At 33.8% G+C, this 20,102-nt stretch overlaps 1 protein-coding gene across 2 annotated transcripts in view; it reads left to right on the forward strand.

Moving 5' to 3' along the window:
* Positions 1 to 20,102, forward strand: part of LOC6050503 (ras-related and estrogen-regulated growth inhibitor) — a 34,141-nt gene that overhangs the window by 3,564 nt on the left and 10,475 nt on the right. For both annotated transcript variants that reach the window (XM_038263907.1, XM_038263908.1), the window contains exon 2: positions 17,395 to 17,541. In XM_038263907.1, coding sequence (XP_038119835.1) covers positions 17,454 to 17,541 — 88 coding nt within the window. In that variant the 5' untranslated portion in view covers positions 17,395 to 17,453. The remainder of the gene's footprint in view (positions 1 to 17,394; positions 17,542 to 20,102) is intronic.

Below are 20,102 nucleotides of genomic sequence, written 5' to 3' on the forward strand. Positions count from 1 at the left end.
ATCGTGGACCGGTTCGGATGCCGGCGGATTTTCCGACGACGTAATTCCGGGTTGGTACGAAATTCCAACGAAAAATCTATTCTATCGATACAAAGACCCCCAAAACGGTTTTATACCCACTCCAGAATGTTTATTTTGCAATTCTATGGTAATATATTGACATTTAGTTAAATTGAAAGATTGCAAAATTAAGTTTAGATAAGTTTTATTTAGAATTTCCAGAGTTATATAAACTTTTATACTAAGTATTCATTAAACATTATATTCAATCCAAATTATTTTTTCCATCAGTCAAGGATGCCTATTTGGAGTTGGGAGACTGGATTAAAGGTGATTTTTCAACAAATAACTTTATTTATGTTAGTTTTTCGAAAAGTGTACACATTTTTTTCACTTTTTTTGATTTCTGTAATAGTATTTGATATATAACTTTTTAGGGAAATCATCTTTTCATGAGCTTTTTATAGCAAAATTTTCGGCATGATTTTCTGAACAAAACGTAGTAGGGGAACTATACTCTTTCTCAGCCTATTTCTATTATCGGCCTATCAGCACTTTGATCATGAATTACAGCTTTCATAAAGTGTTTTTGACTGTTCCAAAGTAATGAATAGCTCAAATAAAAGTGAGCAAGCAACTCTCCATTGTTGAAACATCTGAAAATGTTGATTTAATAGCGGAAAACGGAAAAGTGATGAGAATTGGTCGAACGGCTTAGAGTGATTAGAATGGGCATATTTCCCCTACTAGGTTTCTGTCAAACTTTAAATTGTTTACAAGTTTCATCACAAAATGTGCATAGTGCCCAAGGGGTGTAAATACTTTATTTACATACTATATATCTGTCAAGACTGTAAGAGTAGAAGAGAAAAAAAGAAAAACAGAAAAATATTTTTTTTCGAGACCAATTTTCTGCTAAAGATTCAATCCCAATATATTGAATCTCTAAGAATATGATAAAAATTGCCATTAGCAACACAATTCACATTTTTTCATGAATTTTGCATTGAGAAAAACTTAGTAATTAAATATCAAAGATGTATCAAGGTATGTAGATTAGATAAGGTATGGCAAGTTTTTCTAGCCGTCAAAATTGTTAGTTAACACGAAACCTGGATTTTATATGAGCAGTTCTAATCGAAATCTGTCTTTTTTTAATTTTAATTTTTGTATCTTGTCGAATCTTTTGTGTTGCATTTGGTCTGTCCGAAAAAGCCAATCTACATCATTAGTTTGTCCATATAATTTTCCATACAAAAATTTGGCAGCTGTTCATACAAAAATGATGAATGAAAATTAAAAAAAAATCGTTTCTTATGAAGGAATACTCTGATCGATTTGGTGTCTTCGGCAAAGTTGTAGGTACACGGATAGAAATCCTGTAAGCAAATCTGCTAACTCTGTGTTATTGAATTCGAATACATGGAAATGTTTGCAAAATCGTCAACATTTTTCTGAATTTTTCTGCAAATGTTTTCAAAATCGATAACATTGTTGTTCAAAATCGAAAAAAAAATGTTGACGGTTTTTTAAACATTTCTATGTTGTCAAATTCAACAATACAGAGTTACCAAATTTGCTTATAGGATTTCTATCCGTGTATGGATAAGGAATGCACTGAAAAAAAAAATGATTCACGGTAAAAAATTGGTGTCACTAAAACTTGAATTGCAAAAAACAATATTTTAATTATTTTTAATGCCAACATTTCTGCAATTTCCAGAATGTGCAAAAAATGTTTGACCAAGTTATACATTTTTGAACTAATTTTTTTTTTCAAAAAATAGAAATATTGGTCGCAAAAAAAATCAACTTCATTTTTGTGAATTTTTAGGTATTTTTTAAAAATAGTCGCAGTTATTCATTTTAAAAAAGTGCCCATGTTTGCTTACTCTTGATTTTTTTTTAGAAAGGCTGAATTTTTTTTTCATATTTTGCTTTATTTAATATGTTGACCTTTTGTTGTTGAGATATTGTCTTGCACAGATCAAAAAACAGGAAAATTGAGTTTTTCTAAGTCTCGCCTACCATTTTCAAATGTCGATATCTCAGCAATTAATGGTCCGATTTTCAATGTTATGATATGAAACATATGTGAAATTTTCTTATCTTTTTGGAAACTATGTTTTCAGTTTTTTTTTTAAATTAAGACTTACATCTCAAAAGGGCTCAACATATAAAAAAAATGAAAATATTGGTTTCGAAGAGATCGAACAAATTTACGAATGTTTCATATTCTAACATTGAAAATCGGACCATTAGTTACTGAGATATCGACATCAGAAAATAGTGGGTTGTTTGGGTGAGACTTAGAAAACATAATTTTTTCTTTGTATTTTATACTCTTAATATTTCATGCTCGATATGCTTTTTAGGTATGTTTCTACTTTTTATTTAGGCCGTTGCAAATATTTTTTGAAGTTAATGTTCCTCAACTCAGACCAAAGTCGAGGCCCCCCCCCCCAAAAAAAATAAAAAAATGGAAGTTACAGGCCACGGTTCAACATTTCAATAAAAAAAGGTGTTTTAAAATGCATTACACAACTATTCAGTTTTTTACAATCATAAGTTCCAAAATTTCTAAGTATTTCCAAATTTTATTTTTGCAAAAAAACAAAAGATTTTGCGGTGATGTACATTGGAATTCCAGTAAAGTTCAATTTTTTTTTTAAACTAGTTCAAACATGCTAAATATGATCATCAATGCAGAATAGAGCATTTTAGATTGTTTTCAGTTGATTAGACTTCTGTTTCCATTAAAATTCGCCTCCTGATTTTTCAGACTATTCCTGAATGAGGGGTGACATAAACTTTGAGAAATATTTGCAACGACCGTATTGAATTGAAAAAATAAAAATAAGCAATTCACAATTTGTCCATTTCCTTTATTTTTAAAGATTATGTTTTCTCCTTTTTAATGCATTTGAAAATGTTATTTCATGACATTTCGGTCAAGTAGTTTTCCCATACTAATGAGCTACATATTCCAGGGTGTAATATTATATAGAATTTCATATAATAATTCAAAATTTATTTTACAACATTGTGATAAATAAAACGGTTATTTGGAATAATTTATAAAAATTCTTTTTCAATAATTTTACTATTTTTTTATCTTGACGCAACTAAAAGAGACTTAGATCAGGGGTGCTCAAAGTTTTTGAAAGCCGGGCCAAATTTGTAGCTCACTTGAGCTTGCGGGCCAAATGTAAACATTGTTTATTTGAGAAAAAACAAATTACTTTATTTCAATCCATAATAGCAAAAAATATAACTACCGGGTTTTTTTTTATTTTCATATATTTTTAGTTTTTTTTCGTCGTTCAAATATTTGTTAACAAATAACATATTTTTGCCGCAGTTTTGTTCCAAATAGCTTCCAATTTCATTAATAAGCAAAATTGAAAAAAAAAATAGCAAAACATATTATTCGTAAGCTTTTTATTACAATGTTTATGCCAAACATTGAATCAGGAAAACTGCAGTATTTTTGTAAGAATTTTAAATACCATGGCCTGGACAAGGTCGAGAGGTGGTTAAACATTTTGTGGCTGAAAACAATAACATTTTCACGAAGATAATGAAATTGGAAAAAATGTAATTATTTGAATTCACTTGTATTTTCAACGATTCTTATTATATTTTGAAAATGGTAAAATAATCTTTGAAAAATAATAAAAAATCGTTGCAAATGATTTTTCAGCATTTCTTCCTCCAATTTCAATAAAATTTCAATATTTTTTGTCTGTCTGAATCAGATGTTATGCACTCAGATTTGTCACCAAATTTCATAACTGGGTAATTCTCCGCCAACTCACACAGCAGTTGCCCCGACCCCTCTTCGATTTGCGTGAAACTTTGTCCTAAGGGGTAACTTTTGTCCCTGATCACGAATCCGAGGTCCGTTTTTTGATATCTAGTGACGGAGGGGCGGTACGACCCCTTCCATTTTTGAACATGTGAAAAAGAGGTATTTTTCAATAATTTGCAGCCTGAAACGGTGATGAGATAGAAATTTGGTGTCAAAGGGACTTTTGTGTAAAATTAGACGCCCGATTTGATGGCGTACTCAGAATTCCGAAAAAACGTATTTTCATCGAAAAGACACTAAAAAGTTTAAAAATTCTCCCATTTTCCGTTACTTGACTGTAAAAAATTTTGGAACATGTCATTTTATGGGAAATTTAATGTACTTTTCGAATCTACATTGTCCCAGAAGGGTCATTTTTTCATTCAGAACAAAATTTTTCATTTTAAAATTTCGTGTTTTTTCTAACTTTGCAGGGTTATTTTTTAGAGTGTAACAATGTTCTCCAAAGTTGTAGAGCAGACAATTACAAAAATTTTGATATATAGACATAATGGGTTTGCTTATAAACATCACGAGTTATCGCGATTTTACGAAAAAAAGTTTTGAAAAAGTTGGTCGTCATCGATCATGGCCGTTCATGTTCACCCGCGACAGACACGGACGACGAAACAAAGAGAAACGCAAAAAGTAACTTTTTCAAAACTTTTTTTCGTAAAATCGCGATAACTCGTGATGTTTATAAGCAAACCCCTTATGTCTATATATTTGAATTTTTGTAATTGTCTGCTCTACAACTTTATAGAACATTGTTACACTCTAAAAAATAACCCTGCAAAGTTAGAAAAAACATGAAATTTTAAAATGAAAAATGTTGTTCTAAATGAAAAAATGACCATCCTGGGTCAATGTAGATTCGAAAAGTACATTAAATTTCCTATATAATGACATGTTCCAAAATTTTTTACAGTCGAGTAACGGAAAATGGGAGAATTTTTAAAACTTTTTTAGTGTTTTTTTCGATGAAAAATACGTTTATTCGGAATTCTGAGTACGCCATCAAATTGGGCGTCTAATTTTACATAAAAGTCCCTTTGACACCAAATTTCTATCTCATCACCGTTTCAGGCTGCAAATTGTTGAAAAACACCTCTTTTTTCGCATGTTCAAAAATGGAAGAAGTCGTACCGCCCCTCCGTCACGAGATATCAAAAAACGGACCTCGGTTTCATGATCAGGGACAAAAGTTACCCCTTAGGACAAAGTTTCACGCAAATCGAAGAGGGGTCGGGGCAACTTTTCCCGATTTCGTGTGAGTTGGTAGAGAATTACCCAACTTCAAATCCCTAGGTGGTTTATAGGAAAAAGATAAGTTTTAGGCTCAGTCCTTGAAAAATTGTGCGTTCTAATTTTTGAATTAATTATTGAATGGAATGCCTATATTTTTGATATCTTTACTGTTTTTTCACTTTAGTCAAATTAACATTCTACTAAAACGCTCAGCCAAATCACACTTGAACTAAATCTTAATTTTTAAAAATTACAAATTACTATACAGATTGGTCAAAGGACCATTTTACATGATCATTCGAAATGGGCCCGCGGGCCACAAAAAATCACCTCGCGGGCCACATTTGGCCCGCGGGCCATACTTTGGTCACCCCTGACTTAGATAAAAATGCAAATTTGTGCTGAAGGTTGAGAGGTCTATTAGAACCATATGCAAACTAAACCAGAATTATACCAAGATACAGTTTTAATTTGACATGTATGTACTGAAAAGCTCTAACGAGCAACGTGGTTAGCCAAAGTTGATACAGCTGTTTCGAACATATATTTTTAGAAAAAAAAAGAAATGCTTTTGCGAAAATCATCAAAGTATGCAACTTCTATGACATTTTTCATTCGAAAAAGATCACAAAGTTATTTAGTGAACGCCATTTAGTCTGAAAGTTTCTGGCTTACATTAAAATATTTTCACTATTTCAACATTTCACGCAAGCGTCACCATCACCGTTACCATTAGCATTGTTCACAATATGTCCCACAACACTTGCAAAGTAAATTACCATAAACCAATCGTTCAATTTTAATTAACTCATCCCCTTTCGGAAAAAAACCGGTGAAAAAAAACTGACATTTTCCTCATTACCGTGCGCGCGCGCGCTAAGTGACGGGAGGGTGGGAAAATTCATCACAGAACGACGCTTGCCAGCAATGTATGAGATCCTGTTCAAACTGGCCACCAACAGCTTTTACAGAGTGCAGGTCAGGGGGGTGGTGCATCCGGCGGGTCGGGACACCCTGTCAGCTCAGATTTATTCTCTTCCGTCGCCAACCGTTATTTTTTCTGTATTGGCTTCGCGACAGTTTAATTTATGACCCACGGCGAACGCACAATAATATTTTAAAAACTGAAATTACACGCCGAAATGAGATCAAAGAGGGCAGTTTCCGTTGCGCTCGAGGGGGGTGTGTGGCTGCATGGAGTCGGTTGTTTGGGAGTGCTTTTGAAGCGAATTGATTTTATTTAATTTTATAATTGCTTTTGGAAAATTGCTTCAGCGTTTTTCTGAAAAAAATTGGTATGAATACTGAAAAAAGTCAAAATAGCAGTTTGTTTTTTTTGCCATGGCAGTTAAATAAAGTAATTCAACAAAAAAAATCAAATTTAGGAAAATGCATTCGGAACATTTAAAAATAAAAAAACACACACTTTTAGTTTTGGCCATGTCATGATTTCCTAACTTTTATTAGTTCAGGTGGTCTGCCATTTATTGTTCGAATGCTGACAAACCTAACCAATAAATTCAATTTGAAATTTTTCTGGAAGAAATGTGATTTCAAATCTGTATTAGTTTGTGTGGCCTTCAATTTACTGGTTGGATATTAAACTCAGGCTTGCAACTTTATGTTTTACATTTTTGAAGTGGTCATTTTCTCGTCACATAACTTATTCCAAAAATCTAATTTTCCCCTAGCCAAACCTCGCATTGAATTTGGTGGTTAGGTTTGTCAGCGTCCAAACAGTATATTGCAAACCACCTAAACTACAGTCCAGACTCGATTACCCGAAGCCTCGACTATCCGAAGTTTCGAGTATCCGAAGTTCGATTATCCGAAGTTTTGTATGGGACATCGGATAATCAAATCACGATTTTTTTTTCGTTTTTTTTTCTTTTTCTTGCTTTAAACATCAATTTTGAGTTCTGCTTCCCCATTTCAGTCAAATTTGAATAGTTGATTGCTTATTAAATAATTAAAATGCATGCAATCAAAAATAAGACAGCGATATTTTTTGTGATTCGATCATCCGAATAGAAATTTTTCCGAGGCCTTCGGATAATCGAGTCTGGACTGTTGTATAAATTTTAAAATTGTTTTATTTCCTGATCCTAACATGATTTTTGTTTATGTTGTAATTTAGCAATTTTATCAAGGGTTGATGATGTAATAATATAATAATTATTAATTACCGATTTTGACAATTTTTATTGTTTGTATTTTTGACTTGGCTTAAACTTTGTGGGGGACTTTTCTATTTATTTAAATTTCAATTTTAAACTTACATTGTGTTGTATAACTATGACATAATTATATTAAATATATACAAATTTTATAAATTTTGAAACATTCTTCCAACGCCCAAGGCTCCAAAAAAGTTGGAACGGTAATTTCAACTCGCTGGTTCTCGGGCATAAATCAACCAATCAAGATGATTCTTTTTTCCAGTGATTTGTTAGGATGTCTAGATGATTCTAGACCTTTGCAGAACTCAAATTGATCAAATCTGTAATTTTTGAGATCAAAAACATCGTTCCAACTTTTTTTTCGCGTGTAAAAAAAAAATCGCCAAAAATTCCGCGGGGGCAGTCGTTTTGAAAAAAGGTGGAACGATGTTTTCGGTCGCAGAAATTACAGATTTGTTCAAATCAAGTTTTGCAAAATTTTAGGATCATCTAGACATTCTTACAAATCACTGGAAACAAGAATCGTCCCGATTGGTTGAGTTATGCCCGAGAACCGGCGTTTTGAAGTTACCGTTCCAACTTTTTTGGGAGGCTTGGGCGTCCGTGTAAGTTGGACATGCGTTGGGCGTTCCAGTGTTAATTTGCAAAATTCGACCCTTGATTCCCGGGAATTTAAAATCTCAAGAATCGGACTATTCAGAAAAAATAGGTATCCGGAAAGAAATTGAGAATTTTTAATATTTTCTTTTTTTTAAAAAGCTTTAATATCCCAAAATCCATAGTTTTTAAATATTCGATTTTATTTATTTGTTTTAGAGGACAAAACCCCACATTTTTTAAGCCATTCAAAAGTATCTTCTAAAATTTTGCCGACGAGTTTTGGTTGTTTTTAAATAGTGATTTTTGTAAAAAAAATAATATTGTACTTTAAAAACTTTTTGCACCAAACATTAAATATTACGCCCTTTTGAAATGTTAGTCTTGATTCAATTGTTATGATAATATTCTGAAAAATCAGTAATTTTTCGAAAGTAATTTTTGTGTACTTAGCAGAGAAGTTTTGAAATTTAAACTGAATGCACTTCTTTCAAAATTTCTTAAAAACCTAAACCCTAAAAATCCGTCGAATATTGTTGAATCAACTTTGTTTTCATACATTTTTTTCCAATATGATATTTTAATTAGGAGGAAGTATTGCTGGATTTTTATTTATTCCAATGATATTTTGGTTTAAATCATCATCATCGTGAGAAATTCAAATGGAAATTAAAAAAAAATCATTGAATTAATATAACTTTGCAACGCTTGATTGAATTAAAAGTAAGTTTTAGTTTTTATGTTTTCTTTAATCTTTTTGATCTGAAATTTCATAAGTTTACAAACAACTTTCTAATGCTATATTTCTCGAAAATAAAGAACTGTTATATTTCCAATCGATAACAATACACGAGAATTGTATCGTAAACGAGAATTGTAAAAGAAACAAAATATGTATTAAAATGGCTTTGAATTTAATGAAAAAATTAATTTAATGTAGTCCGTTTGATCATCTAGTAGAAAAAATTGTCCTGATGATGTAAAAACTTCAAAAAATGTTTACAATTTTTAATTGATATCTTTTTCTTTCGAAAAGAATAAAAAAAATATGATAATAGAGTTTTCTATGAAAATGAGAATATAGCATTTTTTCAACAAGACCAACTACAAAGTTATACATTTATATACAAAGTATATATACAGAAATTCCCCACAAAACCAGCATAAAAAAAAACAAATGTGCTCGGATCGGGCTTAAAATTTGTCTGGGGGTCATTGTCAAAACAATAAGACCCGCTTTTTTTTTGTTTGGCCATAAGAGTTATCTACGCCTTGATAGGGTGGTACAAAAATTTGCAATTTTTGTCGAGTTTTGCAAAAAAAAACACTTTTTTCAAAATTAAAAGACACAACTTTTGGTACCCATACATAACCAGGTCATCGCTGAAATTTTAAAGTTGGCGCAGTTTTAGTTTTTGCGCGCGGCGTAATGAAACAGTCGTAAAATTTTCCGATCTTTTCGAAAAAAATATTTTCAAAAATTTAAAATCAAGACTAACATTTCAATCGGGCCAAACATTCAATATAACGCCCATTTGAAATGTTAGTCTTGATTTAAATTTTTTGAAAATATTTTTTTCGAAAAGACCGGAAAATTTCACGAATGTTTCATGTTTTAACATTGTAAATCGGACCTATAGTTGCTGAGATATCGACATTAGAAAATGGTAGGTTGTTTGGGTGAGACTTAGAAAACATCAATTTTCCTGTTTTTTAACCTTTGCATGGCAATATCTTAGCAACTAAGGGTCGTATCAACAAAGTCCGAAAAAGCAAAATATAGAGAATTATCTCAGCTTTTCAAAAATATTTTTTTCAACAGTGGGCAAACATGGGTACTATTTTAAAAAAATGAAAAACTGCGACTATTTTCAAAAAAGTTACCTAAAAGTGGTTCTAACTTGGAAACGATGCACTTTATCAAAAATTTACTAAAGTACTTTTTGAGCATGAGCATGAACATGAGAGACCACCCATGGTTGTCCTTCTCCGTTGCAAATTTACTAAAGTACTTTTAGATTGCAAATTCGATTTTACATCGAAAAATGAAGTTGAAAAATTTTTGCGACCAATATTTCGATTTTTTGAAAAAATCTGTATTGATTCAAAAAATCATAACTCGGTCAAAGATTTTTTGCTCATTCTGGAAATTTCTGAAAAGTTGGCATTTAATGTCCTCTAAAACATATCAAAAAATGAAAAAAATAAAATAGTGTTTTTTGCAAATCAAGTTTTAGTGACAAAAAGTTAAATTAAAAATCACCAATTTTTTTTAACGTGTATAATTTTTTTTCAGTGTTGTCCATATCCATACCTACAACTATGCCAAAGACACCAAATCGATCAAAAAATTCCTTCAAAAGATACAGATTTTTGAATTTTCACATATCATTTTTGTATGGACAGCTGCCAAATTTGTATGGAAAATTATATGGACAAACTAATGATGCGAAATGGCTTCTTTGGGCATACCGAAGGCACCAAAAAAGTTGCAGCCGGATTAAAAAATACAAAAATTAAAATTAAAGAAATAAGACCGATTCCGTAGAGAACTGCTCATTTGTGATAAGTCATCTCAATTCGGTTGAAATTGTGGGGTTTTGTTGGGATTTGTGATTTTTTGAAAAAAGTGTTTTTTACGAATATTAACGAAAATTGCAATTTTTTGGACTACCCTAACAAGGCCCCCTTATGGCCAACCAAAAAAAATTCAGCTCTAATTATTTCGGCAAATTTTTAACCCGATCCGAGCCCTTTTGTTTTTTTTGTTGTGCTGTTTTCGTGAGGAATTGCTATTTTTTGTCATGTGATAACAACATTCTTCGAACAGGTTTTGTTTTCTTTGGGGTTGCCAGTTTTGAAAAGAAAATAGTTTTCGAAAAAGTCTCGGAAATGTTATGGGAGTTCGAATATTCTGCAAAATTTAAGCCAATTAATATATATTAACGTACCAGATCCATAAAACATTTAGTTTTTCTCCCTAAATTTCAAATTTTAAGCCTGATTTTCGAAATTGTTGAACAAAAAATATTTCAAAATGCTTTATGCATCGCTACAGTTATGCTGCTATCAAAATATCAATGAATTTATGCAAATATTTTTTTCCTGAACTTTTACTTATTGTAAACATGAAAAAACTTAAAGTATTTATTTGATTTCAAATGCAAAACATACATCCACAGTAGAGAGAAAAGCTCTTCCAAAATTAAATGAAAGAATAAACTTTTCGAGGGTGAACCACCACGAAATTGTGTTCATTTGTTCATTGAAACAGTTTATCCCATTAAGTGGCTTACATTGCCAAATGACCATCTCATATTCATCGAACTTTGTGGTGGCCGATACGGCAAAGGCGCAGTTTGATAAGTCAAAGGTCTTGGGCTTAAGTCTCAATGTCGGCACTGTTTTTTTTTTGTTGGTTGATGAACCTATGAGAATAACGCTCTCGCCAATCTCGGGATTTATCCTCTGTGTCCGTTCTTTATACTATCAGATCGTGTTTTTTATTCTCTGCCCAATAACACAATTGATTTTGCGCAATTTGTTCAAGTTCAAATTCAATGTCGAATTTTTTTATTGGCGTGAAAATAATAAACATTAAATTACCTTCAAATTACAAAAAACATGGCTACAATATCCTTACGTGATGAAAACCCACGGAAACTCAGTTTTCCCATCGTTTTTAATTCGAGTACTCACTTCAATTAAATCCCCTCCGCCGCATGTAAAATCCAGCAACTTTAAAGCGAACGGGAGCTTTCATGCTCAGCTTACCGGTGTACATAGTTGCAAACGTGTGCGCCAGAGTGGAAAAAAGTGAGGCGGAAAAAAATGCCCTCCCGGCCCTTCAATGAAAATCCCTCCCTCGGGGTGGGCGGAGGGAAAATCCCTGGCGGATCCCCGGAAGCGTTTGTCCCACTTCCCTCGCCCAGGAGGAGAAGCGGGACTTTTCCGCGTTGTTTGGTGTAAAATAATTAAAATTTTATTCAACACGTACAACCGTGGCGGCTTTATTCCGTGTGTGTGCGTGCACTTTTGTGTGATTTTGCGGAAGATTTGATGCGGTTTGGGTTGGAAAATGGGCGTTTTTTTCAGGCACGAGGGAGGCCTACGATCACGTTGATCGGGGAAAATAACAATGGAGCAAAAAATATAATGATAAAGCAATCCAGTGTGGGCGGTGCGCGAGTGCATCGGCAAAAATACACTGCAGATAAAATAAAAGCCATCATTGAAACAGATTTTCACGGAAGGGTGCTGGCGTGTGATGACGTTGTTTATGTAATTTGCGCACAAGAATAACACACTCCAGGATGGAAATCTGTTTGCAAATTTAACGTGTGTTTTTAGCGAAGTGAGTCCAGAGCAGAAATTGAACAATATTTAGCAAATGTGTTAAAAATTTATTTTATGAAAATAGTGGCATAACCAATTATCTTTAACATTCCAACGCCCAAGGCTCCAAAAAAGTTGGAACGGTAACTTCAACTCAATGGTTCTCGGGCATAACTCAACCAATCAAGATGATTCTTCTTTCCAGTGATTTGTTAGGATGTCTAGATGATTCTAGACCTTTGCAGAACTTAATTTGATCAAATCTGTAATTTTTGCGATTAAAAACATCGTTCCAACTTTTTTTTTCGCGTGTAAAAAAAATTCGCCAAAAATTCCGCGGAGGCAGTCGTTTAAAAAAAGTTGGAACGATGTTTTCGGTCGCAGAAATTACAGATTTGTTCAAATCAAGTTCTGCAAAATTTTAGGATCATCTAGACATTCTTACAAATCACTGGGAACAAGAATCGTCCCGATTGGTTGAGTTATGCCCGAGAACGGGCGTGTTGAAGTTACCGTTCCAACTTTTTTGGGAGGCTTGGGCGTCCGTGTAAGTTGGACATGCGTTGGGCGTTCAATGAGAATATCCTTCCGTTCAATTAACAAAATAATTTTAAAGACATTTGGTTGAATCATTGCTGAGATATAGCTATTTGAAGCTAGAATTTTCAAAAAACTGGTGCCACAATCCGGGACCGTGGGGTTGGGGTAAGCGTGGTTGCCTCTCACCCAGTCGGCTTGGGTTCGATCCCAGACGATCCCGAAGGTATTTTTCGAGACGAGATTTGTCTGACCACGCCTTCCGTCGGACAGGGAAGTAAATGTTGGCCCCGGTCTAACCTAAAGGGTTAGGTCAATAGCTCAGTCCAGGTGTAAGAATCGTCTCCTTGTGTCCTGCCTCGGTGGAGTCGCTGGTAGGCAGTTGGACTCACAATCCAAAGGTCGTCAGTTCAAATCCCGGGGTGGATGGAAGCTAAGGTGTAAAAAGAATACAGTGAACAATTTTTTCGCTATTTTTTTTCTTTATTCAATGTTTATCACTTTCCAATGTTTCTCACCATGAGACATGTGTTGCTCTAATCTAAAGTGTAAAAAGAGGTTTGCAATTGCCTCAACAATCAAGCCTTCGGACACTTAGTTTTGACACTCGCAGTCGAGAACGCCAAGGCAATGCTGTAGAGCGAATAATTTGATTTTGATTTTGATTTTGGTGCCACAATGACCAAATCGTCTCAAAATTTTGGTGAAGACATGTTGAACCAGTTCTGTGTGCATGACTTCATTTAAAAAAGATAAGAACATTTTTGAGTTTTTCTTATAAAAAAATCGTCAGTTTTTGATTTTGGCATTTGAGCAGTTCTCTTCCAAAACCGGAAATGGATTTTATTTGTATTTTTTGATTTGGCTCAAACTTTGTTAGGGGCCTTCCCTATGACCAAATAAACTATTTTGTGTGATTGGTTCATCCATACAAGTCTCCATACAATTTTGGCTGCGTCTATACAAAAATGGTATGTAAATATTCAAACAGCTGTCGCTTTTGAGTTAATTTTCTGATCAATTTGGTGTCTTCGGCAAAGTTGTAGGTATTGTTGAGGACTTTTGAGAAAAAAATTGGCACAAGGAAAAAAAAATTGCAGATTTTTTTATCATTTTTTTCTACTAAAACTCAAATTCCCGAAATATGTATTTTTTTTATTTTTGAGATTTTTTGATATGTTTTAGGGGACAAAAATCCGCAACTTTTGAGCCATAGAGAAACATGGTCATAAAATCTGCCGCCGAGTTATGATTTTTTGAAAAAATAGTGATTTTTGGAAAAAATCGAAGTTTCATGCAAAAACAAGTTTGACATTATTTTTTAATGCAAAATTGAATTTGCAATCGAAAAGAACTTAACAGATTTTTTGATAAAGGGCTCCGTTTTCAAGATATAGCCTCCGAAAGTTTGATTTTAGCGAAATATTTGTAGTTTTTCAATTTTTAAAAATAGTGACCATAAGTGACCATTTCTAAAAATATTTTTTTTGAGAAGTTCAGAAAATTTGCTAACAAGCTGTCTAAGAGACATTGAAGATTGGACCTCCGGGTGCTGAGATAGAGCCGCTTTTAGAAAAAGAAACACGAAAATTGAAGTTTTCTTAATCTTACCAAAACAACCCACCATTTTGTAATGACCATATCTCAGCAAATAATGGTCCGATTTTCAATTTTAATACAAGAAACAGTCGTGAAATTTTCCGATCTTTTCGAAAACAATATTTTGAAAATTTTTATATCAAGACTAGCATTTTAAATGGGCGTAATATTCAATGTTTGGCCCTTTTAAATTGTTAGTCTTGATTTAAAAATTTCCAAAATATTTTTTTCGAAAAATCGGAAAATTTCACGAAGGTTTTATGTGTTAACATTGATAATCGGACCTTTAGTTGCTGATGGTGGGTTACTTCCCTAGTAACATTTTTAAACTTACAGGTTTTATCATGGTTCTGGAAACCCTCATACGGCCTAAATAGGCTTTTATGGCCTACTTAAAACCTAAAATGTTACTAGGGTTTGGTGAGATTAACAAAACGTCAATTTTCGTGTTTCGGGGTATGGCGATTGTCCACGCTCCATACAAAAAAGATTTTTTTGTATGGATAATTGTCCACGGAGGGGAGGGGGGGGGGGTTGAGAATTCGAAAAAAGTGTCCACGTGGTTTATGGATAGCCCTTAGACAATTTTATAGCAAATTTTCTGAACCTCCCAAAAAAAAATATTTATAAATGGTCACTTATGGTCACTATTTTTAAAAATTGAAAAACTGCAAATATTTCGCTAAAATCAAACTTTCGGTGGCTATATCTTGAAAACGGAGCCCTTTATCAAAAAACTGTAAAGTACTTTTCGATTGCAAATTCAATTTTGCATTAAAAAATAATGTCAAACTTGTTTTTGCATGAAACTTCGATTTTTTCCAAAAATCACTATTTTTTCAAAAAATCATAACTCGGCGGCAGATTTTATGACCATGTTTCTCTATGGCTCAAAAGTTGCGGATTTTTGTCCTCTAAAACATATAAAAAAATGTCGAAAATCAAAAAATACGTATTTTGGGAAAGTGAGTTTTAATGAAAAAAAAAGTTGATAAAAAAATCTGCAAATTTTTTTTTCGTGTACCTATTTGTTTCTCAAAAGTCCTCAACAATACCTACAACTTTGCCGAAGATACCAAATTGATCAGAAAATTCACTCAAAAGTTACAGCTGTTTGAATATTTACATACCATTTTTGCATGGACAGCTGCCAAAATTGTATGGAGCCCAAGTAACATTTTTTTTTCCAGGAGTTCTACAAGAGCTCTTCAAGATAGCTACAGCATAGCAGATTGGACCGCGGTAGGATAAAACTCTCTTCAAGTACTCTTCCAAACTCCTGAAGAAGTTTTGAAGAGAATTTAATCCTACCGCGGTTCAAACTGCTATGCTGTAGCTATCTTGAAGAGCTCTTGTAGAACTCCTAGAAAAAAAATGTTACTTGGGGAGACTTGTATGGGTGAACTAATAACATAAAATAGCATATTTGGCCATAGGGAAGTCCCCCAACAAAGTTTGAGCCAAATAAAAAATACAAATAAAATCCATTTCCGGTTTTGGTACAGAATTGCTCTATTGTCATTTCCCGAAATGACTTGACTTGTCTTGGCTTGGCTAAGACATTTTTGAGGCTATTCTGGACCTGATTTGAGGTCGGTGGAATCTTTGCATGCTGGACGCGATTCACAAAGGGAATTTTATTTCCCAAGATGACTTTCGAAGCACGATGCAACATGCTTTCGAATTAAGTATAATAGTTCTGGGTTTTTTAGCCGGATGGGCGAACCAGCATGTGATAATGCATTGGTATCGTCGAAACTAGCAGTTTAGTGCAGATATTAACGACTAAGCTTAATAATTCGTCGAGATATGTATCTCAGTGGATTGGGTTTTGAAAGAGCTTGACAAAAATGTGCAACATGCCGAAATTTTGGTTAATTTTGGCCTCGTTTTAGTCAATTTGAAGGCGGCTGAATGCAAACAGTTTTCTTAAAGTGGATGTAACTTTGGCAAATTTCAATGGATTTTTGTCCTGTTTCAGCCGGGGATGGAGGACACTCCAGACTACCTAGTTATGCAAAAATGAAGCAATTTTGAAAAAATTTCATCGTTTTTTGTTTTTTGGCTTTAGGTTTGCAAATCGTTTTTCGTAAATATCTTTTGACAGAAAAGGGCTACGGGGAAGATTTTCAAGTCGCTAGACTTATCGAAAGCTTAGAAGGACCGAAAGTGTCCAAATCCGTTTAGCCATTTCCGAGAAATCGCAGTGACATTTTTTAGCCAATTTTCAAGTGATTTTATATGGCATTCCTCGAAGAGGAAGCCAAAAGGGGAAATATTCGTTATCTCCCGATTTTAAACCTTAAAGAGTGCTCAATGACACAGAGAGTGCTAATGGTGAAGAGCACAGCGGTAAAGAGTTGAAGTTTTTTTGTTTTTTGTTTCATTGAGCACATTTTTAAGGGCTATAAAAAAACGAAACTATTGGCACTACGCCCCCCGGAGCATGGCCTTCCTCTAACGTGGGATTTCTGCTCCAGCGCCTCTGACGAGACAGGAGAAACCGGGACCGACGTTTTACTTCACCATCCGATAGAAGCTCAGTGGATAAGGCGGGAATCGAACCCGCGTCTCATAGCATCATCGGGATCGGCAGCCGAAGCCGCTACCCCTGCGCCACGAGACCGACTGTAAAATTGATAGCCACGGGCTATACCGACTGTAAAATTGATGGAATCGTGAGAAATGGGTGTATTTGTTGTTGGATAAATTTGAAAAAAACGGCTTTTACAAATCTATTGTGTATTAAATTTCAAAATAGTAACGGACTGACAGGACCCGCTGGGGGTAGAAAGTGATATTGTTTGACGGCTGTTTCGCGTCCATATCGCGCGCGGTGCTGAAATTTATTCATCAGCGATGCATCATTTGAGCTCTGTGGCGGTGTGTGTGTGTGTGTGTATAAACTGAGATTATTGCACTCACACGAACGGGACTACAACAGCAGGCAAAATGCATGAGAGTTGCTCGATAAAAGGATTTATAGTGGAAGCGTGCGTGGGTTTTACAGATTTTTTTTTCAATATTATTTATTTTTTTGTTTCGCAGTCTATTTGAGGACAAACAAGAGGATTCAACTCAGGTAGTGGCAACTTTTAGTGTGAAAAATGACAACCAGAGGGATCAGGCGGAAAAAGTCCTACTTGGCGGAAATTAAGGTGGCAGTCATTGGGGCACCCGGCGTGGGGAAAAGTGGTAAGTTTTCACATTTTTTTTCTCTGTCTCTCTCTCCAACTGCCAATCACTGTAATGACGTCCAATTTGTTGATGCACTCGTTGTCATGCTTCCCTATTCCGGAATGTCATATGACTAATGGATTCCGTCAGTTGGAAAATTCTCGCCTGCAACCTGAGTGAACACAGTCAACATCCGCCCGGGCAAAACAGCTGGCAAAATTTAAGCCCATGTTCGACGAGGTTTTGCGCGTTGCTAAAATATAAACATCCATTAAAAACAACGCGTCGACATTAACTAGCATACAGATTGATTAACCCTCAATCGTTTAATAAAACTTGTTTCATTTTGATTGCCTCTTAGTTGTTTGAAGCGGTTTTTTCCCCAAAATTAATTTCAAAATGTGTTGAACTAAAAATTTTAAATTAGAAAACAATACCGTTTCGTCAAGGGTTAATCCCTGAGTCCCGTCATCGAGGTGGTTCAAGCACGTGCCAGATGTCGACCGCCAACTTTCGAGTGGCGAAATTTGCGGTGGGGGGTTTTTCAGTCCGGCTCATCTTTCCAATTAACACTATCCCGCGGAAATTTTTTGAGACTCTGAGTGTGATTGAGGAAACCCAACTGCTTTTTTCACAGCTCAAAGAAAAAAAAAAACGAAGCGAAACGATACCTTTCGGTGGAGTTTTGTGTCTCGTTAGGTTGGAAAACTCGCGTGGAAATAAACTGAGACGAAAATAAAAAAAAATCTGAGCCGTGACGCAATGACCTTGCTGCTGGTTGGGGGAAATGATTTTTGACAAGATAGAGTGGACAGCTGCCCCGAGTAGGTAGATCTTTTTGATGGCTTTTTAATGGTGGTTTGAGAGGGGAGTGTGAGCAGATTTTGGTTGATTTGCAATACTGTAATCAAGCGATTCTCCGAGATTTCGGTCATTAGTTTTTTTTTTGTATTTTTTTCATCCGGCTGAAATTTTGTGGTGCCTTTGATATGCCCAAAGAAGCCATTTTGCATCATTAGTTAGTCCATATAATTTTCCATACAAATTTGGCAGATGTCTAAACAAAAATGATATACGAAAATTTAAAAATCTGTATCTTTTGAAGGAATTTTTTGATCGATTTGGTGTCTTTAGCAAAGTTTTAGGTATGGATAAGGATTGCACCGGAAAAAATTATACACGATTTTTGTCATGATTTTTAATTTCACCATTTGATTTGCAAAAAACAATGTTTTTTATGTGTGTTTGAGACGACATCAAATGCCAACTTTTCAGAAATTTCCAGAATGTGTGAAAAACTTTCGTATCAATACTAACTTAAAAATATTATCGAAATATTGGTCGCAAAACTTCAACTTCATTTTTCGATGTTAAATCGAATTTGCAATCAAAAGGAACTATAGTAAAATTTTGATATAGTGTACCAAATTTTCAAGTTACAATCATTTTTAAGTATTTGTTTTGAAAATAGTGGCAGTTATTCATTTAAATAAGAGCCAATGTTTGCCAATTTAAAAAAAAATGCTTTTAAAAACGAGAAAAAATCTCTATTTTTTGCTTTTTGAGCTTTCAACTAATGGTCCGATTTTCATATTTAATTTTGAAACATTCGTAAAATTTTACGATCTTTCCGAAACCCATACTTTTATTTTTTTAAATCAACACTAAAATTTCAAAAGTGAGCAATTCTCTACGAAATCGGTCTTTTTTCTTAAATTTTAATTTTTGTATTTTTTAATCCGACTGAAACTTTTTTGGTGCCTTCTGTATGCCCAAAGAAGCCATTTTGCATCACTAGTTTGTCCATATAATTTTCCATACAAATTTGGCAGCTGTCCATACAAAAATGATGTATGAAAATTCAAAAATCTGTATCTTTTGAATGATTTATTTGATCGATTTGGTGTCTTCGGCAAAGCTGTATGTTTGGATATGGACTACACTAAAAAAATGATGCATGGAAAAAAAATATTTGGTGATTTTTTTTTAACTTTTTGTCACTAAAACTTGATTTGCAAAAAAAAAACCCTATTTTTATTTTTTTTATATGTTTTAGAGGACATCAAATGCCAACTTTTCAGAAATTTCCAGGTTGTGCAAAAAATCTTTGAGCGAGTTATGAATTTTTGAATCAATACTGATTTTTTCTAAAAATCGAAAAATTGGTCGCAAAAATTTTTCAACTTCATTTTTAGATGTAAAATCAAATTTGCAATCAAAAAGTACTTAAATGAAATTTTGATAAAGTGCACCGTTTTCAAATTAAGTCCAATTTTAGGTGACTTTTTTAAAAATAGCCGCAGTTTTTCATTTTTTTAAATTAGTGCACATGTTTGCCCACTTTTGAAAAAAATATTTTTGAAAAGCTGGAAAATTCTCTACATTTTGCATATTTGAATTTTGTTGATACGACCCTTAGTTGCTGAGATATTGCCATGCAAAGGTTTAAAAACAGGAAAATTGATGTTTTCTAAGTCCCACTCAAACAACACACCATTTTCAAATGTCGATATCTCAGCAACTAATGGTCCGATTTTCAATGTTAAAATATGCGAAAAAATCAATTTTCCTGTTTTTAA

Source organism: Culex quinquefasciatus, chromosome 3 (genome assembly GCF_015732765.1).
Source record: "Culex quinquefasciatus strain JHB chromosome 3, VPISU_Cqui_1.0_pri_paternal, whole genome shotgun sequence".
In the NCBI taxonomy this organism is placed as follows: domain Eukaryota; kingdom Metazoa; phylum Arthropoda; class Insecta; order Diptera; family Culicidae; genus Culex; species Culex quinquefasciatus.